Below are 10,873 nucleotides of genomic sequence, written 5' to 3' on the forward strand. Positions count from 1 at the left end.
CAACTACTATATCTAAAGGTAGTTAATAAATAGTAAATGAGACAATAATAAAAAAGAATACCAGAAATTAACGAGGTTCGGCAAAATTTGATTTCTGCCTAGTCCTCGGACACAATCAACTCAAACTTTATTTCACTCCAAAAATACAAGTGAAATACTACAAGAGAGAAAGAAGATTCAAATGCCTTAGGAGATAAGAAGGCAAGTGAGAGATGTTTAAAAATGAACAAAACCTGTGCTATTTATAGAAGAAAAATTGCCTTAATAATGTCATGCATGGCATCACATTAAGTGTGATCATGCAATGTAAATGCATGAAAAAATGCATCTACCAATTTCTTCCTAAAATGAGGCTTCAAATGTTCACACTATTTCACATTAATCTTGTCAAATTCAACAAATCTCCACCTTGGCAAGATTTCACTTTTTCAGTTTTCTCTCACTAATAAATTTTGATTGTGTCTTCAACTTCAATCTTCAAAGTTCAACAATGTTGATCAAGTTCAAACAATGTTGAAACTTGATCGCAGTCACTACTTTTGCCAGCATATCAGCAGGGTTATCTGTAGTCCGAATTTTCTGCACCATGACTCCACCTTCTTCTATAATATCTCGTATAAAGTGATATCGAACATCAATGTGCTTCGTCCTTGCATGATAAACTTGGTTCTTTGCTAATTGGATAGCACTCTGACTATCACAAAATAATGTGATGCTTTCTTGACCAATACCAAGCTCTCTAAGCAACCTTGAAGCCAAATTGCCTCCTTTTTAGCCTCTGTAATTTTCATGTACTGTGCCTCAGTAGTAGACAAAGCAACCGTTGTCTACAAAGTATACTTCCAACTAACTGGTGCATTTGCAAAAGTTAAAACATAACCAGTAGTTGATCTACGCTTGTCCAAATCATCCACATAATCTGAGTCACAATATCCAACCAGATATTGACTATCTTCCTGCTCAAAAATCAATCCAGCATATACAGTATTACGAATATACCATAGAATCCATTTCACAGCTTGCCAATGCTCCTTTCCTGGATCATGCATATACCTTCTTACAACTCCGATAGCATATGAAATATCAGGCCTTGTGCAAACCATTGCATACATTAAGCTACCAACAACATTCGCATATGGTACTCTTGACATATACTCTCGTTCAGCTTTATTCTTTAGCGACATAGCATCACTAAGCTTAAAGTGAGGAGCAAGCAGAGTGCTAACCGACTTTGTGTTGTCATTCATGCCAAATCGATCGATTACTCTCTTCAAGTATTCTCTCTGAGATATATAGAGTTTCTTTGAATGTCTATCTCTTTTTATCTCCATGCTAAGAATTTTCTTCGCCTAACCCAAATCATTCATCTCAAACTCCTTTCTCAGTTGAATCTTCAACTTCTCAATTTCCTATTGACTTTTGGAAGCTATCAACATATCATCAACGTATAGGAGAAGATATATGAAGGATCCGTCTTTAAGCTTGCGCAAATACACACAATGATCGTATTTGCTTCTTCTGTACTTCTGCCGCAATATAAACTTGTCAAATCGTTCGTACCATTATCTAGAAGATTGTTTCAATCCGTACAACGATTTTTCAAGTTTGCACACCATATTTTCCTTTCCAACAACTTTGAATCCTTCTGACTGAGTCATATAAATTTCTTCTTCTAAGTCTTCATGTAAAAATACAATTTTTACATCTAACTGAACTAGTTCCAAATTCAACTGTGCTACCAAAGCCAACAAAACTCTAATGGAGGAGTGTTTCACGACTGGAGAAAATATCTCATTGTAATCAATTCCCTACTTTTGAGCGTACCCTTTGGACACCAATCTTACTTTATAGCGAACATTTTCTTGGTTAGAAAATCCTTCTTTCATAGCAAATACCCATTTGCACCTAATTATTTTCTTGCCCTTGGGGAGATTGGCCAATTTCCATGTACGATTCTGATGAAGGGACTACATTTTTTCATTCATGGCAATCCTCCACTTATCTTTTTCTGAACTTTGGACTGCGTCTTTATAAGTGGTAGGAACACCATCAACTACAATTGAGCCTGTACAAGCCACCGTCTCTATGAGACGAATAGATTTCTTTATTGTTCTTTTTGGCTTGCTGGTTGCTATTGATTCAAGTTGTTGTTGAGGTTCCTGATTGGAATATCCCTCTTTGCTGACTCTTCTTCGAGGGGAAAATCTTCTATTATTTCCTCGTTTTCTCCTTGTATTGGAAAAATTAATTTTTTCTCAAACTCCACCTGCTTTAAAACACCATTAGTTTATTTGACATCTTCAAATGTCACCTTATCTGTTATGGAAGATTCATCAAAGGTAACATCTCTGCTGAATATAATTTTTCTTGTCTCTGGACACCATAATCGGTATCCTTTGACTCCAGAAGTAATCCCCATAAATATAGTTTTCTTTGCTCTCAGATCCAATTTTTCACTCTTTCACATGATAGTATGTAATTGAGCCAAACACATACAAAAAATTATAATCTTCAGCAGTTTTTTCATACCATTTTGCAAATGGTGTCTTGCCACCAATAACGACATATGGTAGACGATTAATGAGGTGACATGCTTATGTTATTGTCTCAGCCCAAAATTCTTTGCCCAAGCCAGCTTTGGACAACATATACCGAACCTTCTCCATCAAAGTCCGGTTCATATGTTCTGCCACTCCATTCTGTTGTGGTGTATTTTTGACGGTGAAATATCTCAAAATACCATCATCTTCACAAATATTATTGTAAAGATCATTTTTATATTCTTCACCATTATCTGTGCGAAGACACTCTATCTTTCTGCCTGTTTGAGTCTCTATCATCGCCTTCCATTTGAGAAAAATTTCGAGCACCTCATCTTTGGTTTTCATAGTATACACCCACACTCTCCGGGAAGGGTCATCAATAAAGGTTACAAAATAGTGTTTCCTACCTAATGAAGGTATTTTGGAAGCACCCCAAAATCAGAGTGAACATAATCCAATATACCTTTAGTATTATGGATATCCGTTTCAAATTTAACCCTTGTCTGTTTCCCCTTGATACAATGCTCACAAAACTCCAAATTGCAAATCTTTACTCTTTTTAACAATCCATGATCTGATAAAATTTTCAAGGATTTTCCTCCAGCATGTCCCAAGCGCATGTGCCATAACTTGGTTGCTTCTGCCTCCTTGTCATCACTAGATGTCTCTGTTGCTGTCCCAATAATTGTACTACCGTGATAGTAGTACATATTATTATTTCGCTGAATTCCCTTCATTACAACTAATGCACCGGAGCATATTCTCATTACCCCATTTTCTGCAACGACTTTGAGCCCCTTTAACTCTAGGGCTTCTACAAAAATGAGATTTTTCTTCAATTCCGGCACGTATCGAACATCTTTTAATGTTCTGATCATCTATCATGTTTCCTTAATCAGATTGAACCAATACCATATGCGGTAAGAGGATTGTTATTTTCGGTGTGAATAACTCTACATTCTCTTTCTTGAAAATCAACGAACCAGTCCCTGTTGGGACACATATGATAGCTACAAGCTGAATCCATCAGCCATATGTTAGATGGTTTGAATGGCTCAGTTGTAACTAGTGAGAAATGAAAGCCGTCACAATCAGCTACATTTGAATCCATGTCAGTCTTCCCATTGTTAGGTTTGGCCTTATTTTTCAACTTTGGACAGTCTTTCTTCCAGTGCCCATTTTCTCGGCAAAAGGCGCCTTCATCTTTGTTGGGTCTGGATCTTGACTTCGATCTTCCTTTCTTCATTCTCATCTGGTTTTGAGAATGACCTCTCACGACTAGTGCTTCTCATTCTCCACTCTTTTGCTTTTCTCTCTTTCTTTGTTCATATCTGTACAAGGCAGAACAAACTTCTTTGAGAGATACTTCATCATTCCCATGAAGTAGAGTAGTTTCGAGGTGCTCGTACTTATCGAGAAGTGAACTTAATAACCTTAAGGCCATATCTCCATCACTAAAAGTCACGTCCATATTCTACAAATCTGTCGCCAACTTATTAAAGATGGTGATATGATCATTCATTGTAGTACCATGAACATATGTGAAGCGTAACCGTCTTTTTTTCATGTAAAGTTTATTTTGACTGTTTTTCTTCAAGAATTTATCCTCCAATGCATTCCACAATTTACTTGCAGAAGTTTCTTTTGTGTATGGATATTTCTATTCTCTTGCGAGGTAAGATCGAATGGCACCACAAGCAACGTGGTTGATAATCTTCCAATCTTATTCTCCGATATTGTCTGGTTTATTTTCTTCTATGGAAATATCTAGCCCTAGTTGAAAAAAGGACATCAAGAACCTCAACTTGCCACATCCCGAAATATCCTGACCCGTCAAAAATTTCAACTGTAAATTTCGCATTTGACAGAATTCTTATCATAAGCGAAGATGCCAACGACGTATTACTGACACCCGATGTGAACTCTTCATTTTTATTATCTCCCATTTTTGCTACAGATACTATTTATTTGCTGACAATACAGAACGCCAAAGTAATTCTTTTTTGACGTGGAAGTTTAGACTATACTGCAACCACAAGCATACTTAGATAGAACCTTGGCTCTGATACCAATTGTTGCGGAAGCCGAATATATATAGAGTGATTAAATCACAACTACTATATCTAAAGGTAGCTAATAAATAGTAAATGAGACAATAATAAAAAAAGAACACCAGAAATTAACGAGATTCGACAAAATTTGATTTTTGCCTAGTTCTCGAAAATAATCAGCTCAAACTTTATTTTACTCCAAAAATACAAGTAAAATACTACAAGAGAGAAAGAAGATTCAAATGCCTTAGGAGATAAGAAGGCAAGTGAGAGATGTTTACAAATGAACAAAACCCTTGTTATTTATAGAAGGAAATGACCTTAATAATGTCATACATGACATCACATTAAGTGTGATAAATGAATGAAAAAATACATCTACCAATTTCTTCCCAAAAGGAGAATTCAAATATTTAATCTAGTTCACATTAATATTGCCAAATTAAACAACTACCGCCTGAGAAGAGGGAAACAAGAAAGAGACCCAACGAAATTCATACAATGGGGTTTAGTTAATTTGGAATATTGTGGACGTGTTATGAAAGCGTCACTTCAGCTTCTTTGAATCTCATACGAAGTTACTGTTCCCAAAATAATGTGTGAACATCAATAGATCAAATAATGCTCGAAAAGGCTTTAGAAAAAGTAGACAGATATATAGATGTTGCTTTCCACTTTACCAATTTCTTGCATCACATTTCCTAGAGCAAGAAGCTGATGCTGGCTTGACTTATTCTTCAACTGGTTCGTTAGTTTGGAGGTAATTAATTTGCTATGAAATTCTTTACCAACTACTTGGCATCACTCTTAGAAAGTTTGTCCTTTAATTTTTTCTTTGAGAGCAGAGGAGAATCTAGTACATTGACAGAGACGGATTTAGTATATAAGTTTTATGGGTCAATCTTTAAGTTTTTCTAGCATTGAACGTACTATATGTTCAAAATTATGGGTTCAGACCTCCTATTTGTTGCAATTTTTATAAATTTTTACATATAAATATACTCTTTTCGTGCAAAGTACTGGGTTCAGTTGAACCCACTGCTCGCGTGCTACATCTGCCTTTGTATATAGAGTTAGTGGGTTTCAGTAAATGTGATCTTAGTATATATGTTTATTTTATTTTTTTTGTATGTATACATAGTTCAAATCTAAGCACATAAATTGTTATTGTTTTGCTTTAAAGGGGATAGAGAAGGATATGGGAGTATAATATTTGATCAGATGTTGGAATTTAAGAGTATCATTTATGGATAGTTAGCTACTCTGAATATGAAGGACGAAAAGAATGTTTCTGATGTTATGTCCTAGCTAATTCTAACCTTCAAAAAAGGGCCTTTTGGCTGTTTACTGGTAATTAATCCTCGTCAAATTAAATAATCACTATACATATGTTTCTCATCAGTTCCAAAATTTTGGTCATAGTTCCCAAGCTCATTAAGATATCACCATAACGAGCTATTAGACACTTGTCTTCGATTTGCGTCATTATAATATAAAAAAGATTAATTGAAGACAGTTGATTGCATCAATCTTGATTGGGCCTACAGATATGAGTAATTGAAGACAGGAAACAGGACAGGTTTGACACTGGTTCAACTCTTTTAAATGCTATCTTCCCTCTCAATCTTCATAACCAACCTCTTGAAGTAATCCTTTGTTTCATTGACAGGTCAACAGCTGAGAAACTCTCATGGCATTCTCATTTTCTCTTGCAGCCTTTATTCACCCTCAACTCCGGCATGTTGTAGCGAAGATGTCTCTCTTTGACACAATCTTGTTCTATGTTAGTTTTCTCTGTTCCCTTCTTTTACCATGTGATATTATGCTTTACAAACTAGAATGTTATTTTTACTGATGCTCCTGTTTTTGATATGTCAGGTGGTACATCTTTTGGACAAGTTTGATCTATGGCATAGATTACCAGTGTTACTCGGGTTGGCTTACCTAGGACTAAGAAGACACTTACACCAGCGATACAACCTCTTACGTGTTGGAGAAGTTAATGGCAAGAAATATGACACAGAAGAGTTTTCGTATCGGACTGCTGATGGTACGTGCAATCATCCTGCGGATCATTTAGTAGGCAGTCATGGAACCTTCTTTGGTCGCAACATGCCACCATCAACTTCAAGTTATGGGGTAAGCTAACAATACAATCATTTTATTCTTTCAGCTTTATTGAACCTGTTTCAATTCTTTTATTCTGATCATTTTTTGACAGCTAATTAGCATGATCCAATAAATGTACCTTAGTCATATCGCTATCTGTAATCTATAGCTTGATATCTCTCATTCACTTAGGAGTTATGACAATATCATTTGATTATGTAGCTACTGGAACCTCATCCAGTAACGGTGGCCACGAAGCTCTTGGAAAGGAGAAAGTGCACAGATTGCGGGAGCCAATTCAACATGATAGCGTGCGCCTGGGTACAATTTATGATCCATGATTGGAATGACCATATGGAGGACACTGAACAGGTACCTACGTATAACTTGTCGGAGGCAGTATTTAGAGTATTCATCATGGTAAAGGTGTGTTTTGTGTTTCTCTTACACAAATATTTTGACAGGTCGAGCTTAGAGCGCCTGAAGATGTTGCAGCAGGGTGCCCGTTGAAGTCATTTAAGTTCTTTAAGACCAGAAAACTTCCTACAGGTTCACCTGATCTGAAGTTTGGGCATTTGAATTCAAGGACCCCATGGTGGTGAGTAGACTCAAAAACTTCTAAATCCCCAGAGAAAACCTAAAAGTTCTCTCATATTTTGAACTTTTGTGACTTTATTTGTACTTCTATTCACTCCAAAGCCAGCAATAAAACTAAATACCCTACTGGTGATGGACTAAGCTAATAATATAAGACACTGGTGGAAAAGAATTACCTGTTAAACCGACAAGATTATTGGACAAGGAAAGAAGAACAAAGATAAATACATCATCAAGTCCATGCTCTTGCATCCCAAAATCTAAAACTGTCATAAATTTACAAAAGCATGAATACACCCACAATCGAATGGTGCTAATAGCAGGTTATTCTTTGTTAATGGAGAGAAACTTCAAGAATGACTGTTGCATGTTATATTCAGTCAAGCAAAATAGATTCTATTAAAATCAATAGTAAACTCAACTAAATACTGTATCAAAGTGCTGCTTAGTAGCATGCTAAAAGAGTGAAGTAACAACTACGGTGGAGATGGAGGGGGAAAGGAGGCGGAAATATTATTCCTTGTTGACATATACGCTGGTCAACTCATGTCCACACTGTCCAATCGGAACTCAATTGGATTTCTTACTTCATTGTAATGCAGATTGGAAGTTAGTCTAGTGATGGAGTTTTATTTCATCTGATGAATTATATATGTTCCTACTGTTTTGCTAGGGATGGGAGTGTAATATATGGGAATAATAAGGAGGGCATGATTAGGGTGAGAACATTTAAAGATGGAAAGCTCAGGGTCTCAGGAGATGGACTTCTTGAACATGACGATAATGGCATTCCAATATCTGGAGATGTTCGTAACAATTGGGCAGGCTTCTCTCTGTTGCAGGCCTTGTTTATGAAGGAACATAACGCCATATGTGATATGCTAAAAGTATGCTTTTCTTTTCAGCTTCTTCAGGATAACTTTGCACCTTAAAATAACTGAGTTTGCTTAAAAGTTCTGATTTTTGTCTCAGGAACATTACCCTGAATTTGACGATGAAAAGTTGTACCGACATGCAAGATTGATAACTTCAGCAGTCATTGCTAAAATCCATACCCTTGATTGGACAATTGAACTAGTTAAGACTGATACTCTAGTGGCAGGAATGAGGATCAACTGGTAAGCCCACTGCTAGGTAATTGATAAATTCTATGTTGGCGAGATCCTCCAAAAATATCATCGTATACGTGTCGGATCCCCAAAGTAATTTATTTTTGGAAGATCTGACACGGGCGCGACGACATTTTTTGCAAACATAGTAGTATAAAATAGTACTACTATGTTGCTGCCATGTGAAGGGGAGCCTTGGCGTAACTGGTAAAGTTGCTGCCAGATGACCAGGAGGTCACTGGTTCGAGCCGTGGAAACAACCTCTTGCAGAAATGCAGGGTAAGGCTGTGTACAATGGACCCTTGCGGTCCGTCCCTTCCCCGGACCCCGTGCATAGCGGGAGCTTAGTGCACTGGGTTGCCCTTTATAGTAGTATAAAATAGTAATCCTACATGGAGTAGTTGGGTAAAGTACTAAAATAGCTAGTGCCTGAAACTGTCTGCTATAACTGTGGTTGAATTAACAATGCAGCTCCCAGTTTTCAATTAGTTTTCATGATCATCAAATGTTATGCATCATGCTTTGCACTGCGAATACCGAATGACTATAATATTAACTACTAATGTTAACTAGCAGAGTCTACTTTGATTCAGGTATGGCTTTTTGGGGAAGAGAATCAAGGATTTGTTAGGTCCTAAGTTTGGACCTATTCTGAGTGGATTAGTTGGATTTAAAAGGCCCAGAGATCACGGGACTCCCTACTCATTGACTGAAGAGTTTGTTAGCGTCTATAGAATGCACTCACTTTTACCTGAAAATATTGTTCTGAGGGACTTGAAGTCGACTACTTCAGAACACAAATCGTTGCCTATTCAAGAAGAGTATGTTATCCAATTACACACATTTTGCTTTTATAAAAACTGGAAATTGATTTCAGGACATGAATAAGAATCTGATCCACACATTTGATTTATAACACAAAAAGGCCAGATTTATTGAAATCAGAAATGAGAAAGTTAGGAAATGTATGTGCTTTCTAACTGTCTAGTTTGATCAGGATTCCTATGACGGAAATGATTGGGAAAGAAGGAGAAAAAAGCTTGTCCAAAATTGGTATAGAGCAGATGCTGGTATCAATGGGTCATCAGTCATGTGGAGCTGCTACATTGTGGAATTATCCGACGTGGATGAGGAATCTTGTTCCTCATGATATTGATGGAGAAGAAAGACCAGATTTAGTTGACATGGCCGCGTTAGAAAGTATGTTTATCCATTCTTCCCTATGACATAAAACATTGTCCTCGAATATCATAGAAACTACATACTAAATTGCTATTTTAAACTCTAGTTTATAGAGATAGAGAGAGGGGAATACCACGGTACAATGAGTTTAGAAGGAATTTGCTGATGATACCAATTAGCAAGTGGGAGGATTTAACTGATGATGAAGAAGTAATTGAAGCTTTGCGAGAAGTATATGGTGATGATGTTGAGAAGCTAGATCTCCAAGTTGGTCTACACGCGGAGAAGAAAATTAAAGGCTTTGCCATTAGTGAGACTGCTTTCAACATATTTCTGCTCATTGCTTCAAGGTAAGTCAATATGTTGCAGTAGTATGTGCAAAATATAGAATTGGTCTTTGTGCTAATACGCGTGACAATCTTTTTTATTTTCTTCAGGAGGCTAGAAGCTGATCGATTCTTTACAACTAATTTCAATGCGCGAACCTACACAGAGAAAGGCTTCGAATGGGTTAACAAGACAGAGACATTGAAAGATGTTATAGATCGACACTTCCCTGAAATGACAGAGAAATACATGAGATGCACAAGTGCATTCGCAGTGTGGAATTCAGACCCAAATCCTAGACGTTATTTACCTCTCTATCTGAGACCAGCAACCTAGTATTGTTTATAGGATGTGCACTTTGTAACCTCCGTATGAGTTGAATATGTAATATGGTATAGACTACGTTAAGTTTGAAAGTATAATATGTAAGATCGCGTAAATCTGTAGCGTATGTAAATGGATTAGTATGTGTGAAGTGTGATGCTTGACTATGCAAGTGTGTTAACTTTTTGCTGTCCAGTGACTCCATAGGAGAACAAAAATAATTTCCTCATTTTCTTGGGGTCGAAAATTAATTTATATAGGTAAGGCTTAACATATATCTCCATTTTGTTTGTGACAGAAGATTGAAGCAGTCACGTATTGTATGAATTAAAATGCGGAATACGGTCTTGTCAACTAAATATCCTCCCTAGTATGAAATAGCCCTTGAGGCTTTCATTTTGGGGAGACTATTTCGATGAATGATGAGTTCTCTATTAAGATGTGTAATAATGGATTGTCATTATTGCCACGGTTAATGACAATTTAACTCTGCTACCGATGGATCAAGATATACCTATCATGCCAAAGGCGCTGCTGGTTTAAGGTGTGTTCTTGAAGTGGAATCACACTTCCACTTGAATGAATCTAAGTAGTCACTTATTACATGTATAGCCTAAATACCCCTATGCTA

General features: G+C 36.8%; 1 protein-coding gene across 2 annotated transcripts; it reads left to right on the top strand.

Annotated features, from left to right (window-relative positions):
* Positions 1 to 5,216: 5,216 nt before the first annotated feature.
* Positions 5,217 to 10,435, top strand: LOC104096874 (alpha-dioxygenase 2). Of its 2 annotated transcripts, XM_033656382.2 has the most exons (12): positions 5,222 to 5,354; positions 6,017 to 6,173; positions 6,264 to 6,377; positions 6,473 to 6,733; positions 6,926 to 7,075; positions 7,168 to 7,301; positions 7,974 to 8,187; positions 8,273 to 8,418; positions 9,003 to 9,230; positions 9,407 to 9,609; positions 9,698 to 9,941; positions 10,029 to 10,435. In XM_033656382.2, the coding sequence occupies exons 3-12, from the start codon at positions 6,285 to 6,287 to the stop codon at positions 10,252 to 10,254; spliced, it is 1,899 nt and encodes a 632-aa protein (XP_033512273.1). In that variant the 5' UTR covers positions 5,222 to 5,354; positions 6,017 to 6,173; positions 6,264 to 6,284; the 3' UTR covers positions 10,255 to 10,435. The 2 variants fall into 2 exon arrangements, with proteins under 2 accessions (XP_070053811.1, XP_033512273.1); XM_070197710.1 differs by lacking the exon at positions 6,017 to 6,173 and having other exon boundaries at positions 5,217 to 5,354.
* The last annotated feature ends 438 nt before the right edge of the window (positions 10,436 to 10,873 follow it).

This window comes from Nicotiana tomentosiformis, chromosome 3 (assembly GCF_000390325.3).
Source record: "Nicotiana tomentosiformis chromosome 3, ASM39032v3, whole genome shotgun sequence".
Lineage (NCBI taxonomy): Eukaryota > Viridiplantae > Streptophyta > Magnoliopsida > Solanales > Solanaceae > Nicotiana > Nicotiana tomentosiformis.

What these genes read in the sequence shown, in the direction of transcription:
- LOC104096874 (XM_070197710.1), top strand. Translation starts at nt 6,285, where the DNA reads ATGGCATTCTCATTTTCTCTTGCAGCCTTTATTCACCCTCAACTCCGG. An exon ending in TGACATGGCCGCGTTAGAAA is followed by an intron (nt 9,610 to 9,697) that starts GTATGTTTATCC and finishes TTTAAACTCTAG; the next exon opens with TTTATAGAGATAGAGAGAGG. An exon ending in TTTCTGCTCATTGCTTCAAG is followed by an intron (nt 9,942 to 10,028) that starts GTAAGTCAATAT and finishes TATTTTCTTCAG; the next exon opens with GAGGCTAGAAGCTGATCGAT.